Raw genomic sequence first — 3,403 nt, 5'->3', positions numbered from 1 at the left:
GTCATAAAAAGGTGTAAGTCTTGTGGAGTTACACCAAGTGTAACTTGAATCCATCTCTTAATTAATATTTAAATATAGACAACTCACTTAAATTTATCATATTAAGCCTCAAACTATATCAAGGCGACCTTGCAAATTGGATATATCCTTGAACTTATGTAGCTTATGATCAAGGTGATTTTGCGAGTTTTATTTATTTATTTTGTACCCAATTTCCGCTGATATATTTCACTGTATATAGAAGCTCCTTAATTACATCGGATTTGGTGCAAATCATCGTTATATTGTAGAGCTAAATTAACTAAAATGTAAAATCTATAAATTTTTTCCCCTTAAATTTTCCATGTAAAATCTATAATAATATTACTCCATGTAAATTTCCAAAATAAATATTGGAAAATAAAATATAGAACGAAATTAATATCTCATTCATAATGGAGAATTACAAGCACTTCCAAGTTCCATCGATTATTCAAAGACATAGACTGAAGCGAGTAATATCCATGCACTTACATAGACAAAGGCATAGCTATAGCTAGCTAGAAGCCTAAGCTTGAGCCTTATGCTTCATCTCAAGCACCTTGGCCCATGCAGGTCGAGCTAGGATCTCAGCGCACCATGCTCTCACACGAGGTCGCGATTCAATGAGTTTTTTGGCTGGCGTTCCCATAAGACTTTGCAAATTTGGGAGGTGAAGTACATCAACGATGGTGTATTTGTCAGATGCCAAATACTTAAATTTTGCTAGCTGTGTCTCATACACATCAAGAATATTGCCTAATTTGGCTTCAGCTTCGGCCACTTCACCTTGGTCAGGAGCCAAGCCACTGTTTGGCTTAATGACCAACTCAAATATGAGTTTCATTGCTGGTGGCTCAAACCGGTGGTCCTCAACATCAACCCAATTGGCTACTATGGCTTGCTCCCTCGCATTCCAGTAAATTAGCTCTTCTCCTTTCTTGCCATTTTCATGGGCCATGCATCTTATTATTGCTCTTGATTCTACAATCAATAGGTTGTATTTTTGTTAGCCAGGGATATATATGTATGTATATATATATATATATAATATATATCTATAAAAGAAGTGAAAATTGCATATATAGCGCTTACCGAATTGCTTGAGGTCACTGTCCTCGTACACTGGAACTTCACCAAATGGCTACAAAATACAGATGAACAACTTATGCTCCATGAGAGAACTTTATCAGTTATCGCATGCTATTTCATTAATTTGATATCTTTGTAAATATTCTTTTGTAATGCTTAACCAACTACATAAGTGCATATCCTCATTAAAATGTGTATTTCATTCTTGTGCATTCCACGTACTATGTTAAAAAAGTAATGGAACAATGACAAGAACCAATGAACAAAACAGAAAGTACTCACTCTAAAGTCAGAACTTATTCGGGGGACTATTTGGAAACATTCATGGAAAGTGCAAATCCCAGACTACTTACATTCATGGAAAGAAAGGCTTTCTTCTTCTGCTCTCCAGCATCAAGATTGACCGGAACAAACTCAAAATCAAGATCATGCTCAAAGAGGCATGCCAGAACCTTCAATGTGGCCGGTGAGTTGAGGCTGCCATAGACTTTTCGGACCGCCATGTACCTTATTGACTCACCTTACAACTACTAATCGATATTGACTGGAGGATGTAGACAAAATTAAAGCTTGAGTGTTGGACAAACATATATATATATATATATATACATATATGGCAAATGTTAACAAGCACTGTATAGGTGTTGTTAAGGTGGTACAAAAGTGGGTCTCATTTTAAAAAAAAAAAATTAAATAAATAAATGAAAATGACATAAAACTAGTTATTTTGGTTATTTTAATATTTTTTCTCTCTACAAAGTTGACCCATACTTAAAAATATGACATAAAATTGCAAAAAAAGACAAAAAATTGTACAAAAAAAAAAGTCAAAAGTTGCTTTTAATAGGCACCTTACAATGGCCGTTGTTAACACAATCCTATGGGAAATGTTAACGGACACCGATGTCAGTTAAAAATGACTTATTGTAGGATCTACTTAATAAAAATTTGATATAAATCAATAAGATAACTGAAAATAGTATTAAATTGGCAAGTGAAACTAAACAAATTAATTTTATTGACTCTATACCCCATAAATATTTATTTATTTATTTAACATGAAATTATGTTTTATATATATATATATATTTATATTTTTATGTAGACTGATATCATATAGCTAGCCATTAAATAAGTGAATATGTACCTTTATTATGTGTTGAACCACAGTTTTGGGAGCCTTATTGAGATAAGGAATAGATTCAATTTATCTTCTTATTTTTTTCAAAAAACCTAATTATTTTCCTAAATTTTGGGTTTTAGTCCAACTCGACCCTAAGCAATGGATTTAATGTCCTAGCCTAAAAGCCTACCCGAATAGTCTGTGTACGAACTCACTTTCATTTGGAATCTTTTGAGCAACCACACCAATACCTACCCCCCCAAAAAAATAAATAAATAAATAAATAAAAGGTTGCTACTCATTCAGCCGAATAACACAAAAATGCTAAGAATAGTGTTAGTCAATGCTTGCCCCCAAAGGAACAACTAGCAGGTACCTAAAACAATGAATTATCTTAGGGACATAACTTTTGACACAATTTTGTACTATAATTTATTATATAGTGAGTTGTAATTGGTAAAAGTATGTCAGTGGTCTATGTGGGGACACACCCTTACCAATTATAACTCATCTTGTGTCGAGTTGTGGCACAAAATTGTGCTAAAAGTTGTGTCTCTAACATAATTCCTAAAACAATACAAACTTGTTCCACGAGTTGTGTTAGGACCACAAAAAATAACACAACTTTGTGCCACAACTTACCACATAACGAGTTGTGACTAGTGAAGAAGTGTTTATGAGTCATGTAAGGACACACCTTCACCAATTATGACTGACCACATGACGAGTTGTGGCACAAAATTGTACCATTTTCGGTGGTCTTAGCTAGGGGTGTGCATGGGTCGGGTTAAGGGGATTTTTTTACCCAACCCACCATGGTGGGTCAAAAAAAATCTAACCCAACCCAACCTACATAGATCGGGTTGAACCCATGGGTTGAACAAATTTATTATTATTATTATTATTATTATTATTATTATTATTATTATTAAATTGAGTAGAAAAAAATATAAATATAAATATATTAAAAAAAACTCAAAGATTAGTATCAATGTAACTCTTTAAAGGTAAATAACACTAATGACTAAACAACAATAGTAATTTACTAGAGTTTGTGTCACATAATTAACTTTTATATAGGATAAGAAGAGCTAGTTATTTTAAAATTTTTATTAATTATATAATATATTTTAAATATATGGGTGGGTCGGGTTAGGTTTGGTGGGTTTG

At 32.9% G+C, this 3,403-nt stretch overlaps 1 protein-coding gene across 1 annotated transcript; it reads right to left on the bottom strand.

Moving 5' to 3' along the window:
* Nucleotides 1-407: 407 nt before the first annotated feature.
* Nucleotides 408-1,679, bottom strand: LOC115972409 (glutathione S-transferase-like). The gene is made up of 3 exons (XM_031092691.1): nucleotides 1,464-1,679; nucleotides 1,114-1,162; nucleotides 408-1,002 (listed from the first exon to the last, which is right to left on the bottom strand). Exons 1-3 carry the CDS (start codon nucleotides 1,611-1,613, stop codon nucleotides 548-550), a joined length of 654 nt encoding a protein of 217 aa, XP_030948551.1. The 5' UTR covers nucleotides 1,614-1,679; the 3' UTR covers nucleotides 408-547.
* Between the last annotated feature and the right edge of the window lie 1,724 nt (nucleotides 1,680-3,403).

This window comes from Quercus lobata, chromosome 12 (genome assembly GCF_001633185.2).
Source record: "Quercus lobata isolate SW786 chromosome 12, ValleyOak3.0 Primary Assembly, whole genome shotgun sequence".
Lineage (NCBI taxonomy): Eukaryota > Viridiplantae > Streptophyta > Magnoliopsida > Fagales > Fagaceae > Quercus > Quercus lobata.
This window is presented reverse-complemented; position numbering and strand designations above follow the sequence as displayed.

What these genes read in the sequence shown, in the direction of transcription:
- LOC115972409 (XM_031092691.1), bottom strand. Translation starts at nt 1,613, where the DNA reads ATGGCGGTCCGAAAAGTCTATGGCAGCCTCAACTCACCGGCCACATTG. An exon ending in AAGCCTTTCTTTCCATGAAT is followed by an intron (nt 1,163 to 1,463) that starts GTAAGTAGTCTG and finishes TGTATTTTGTAG; the next exon opens with CCATTTGGTGAAGTTCCAGT. An exon ending in CAGTGACCTCAAGCAATTCG is followed by an intron (nt 1,003 to 1,113) that starts GTAAGCGCTATA and finishes TATTGATTGTAG; the next exon opens with AATCAAGAGCAATAATAAGA.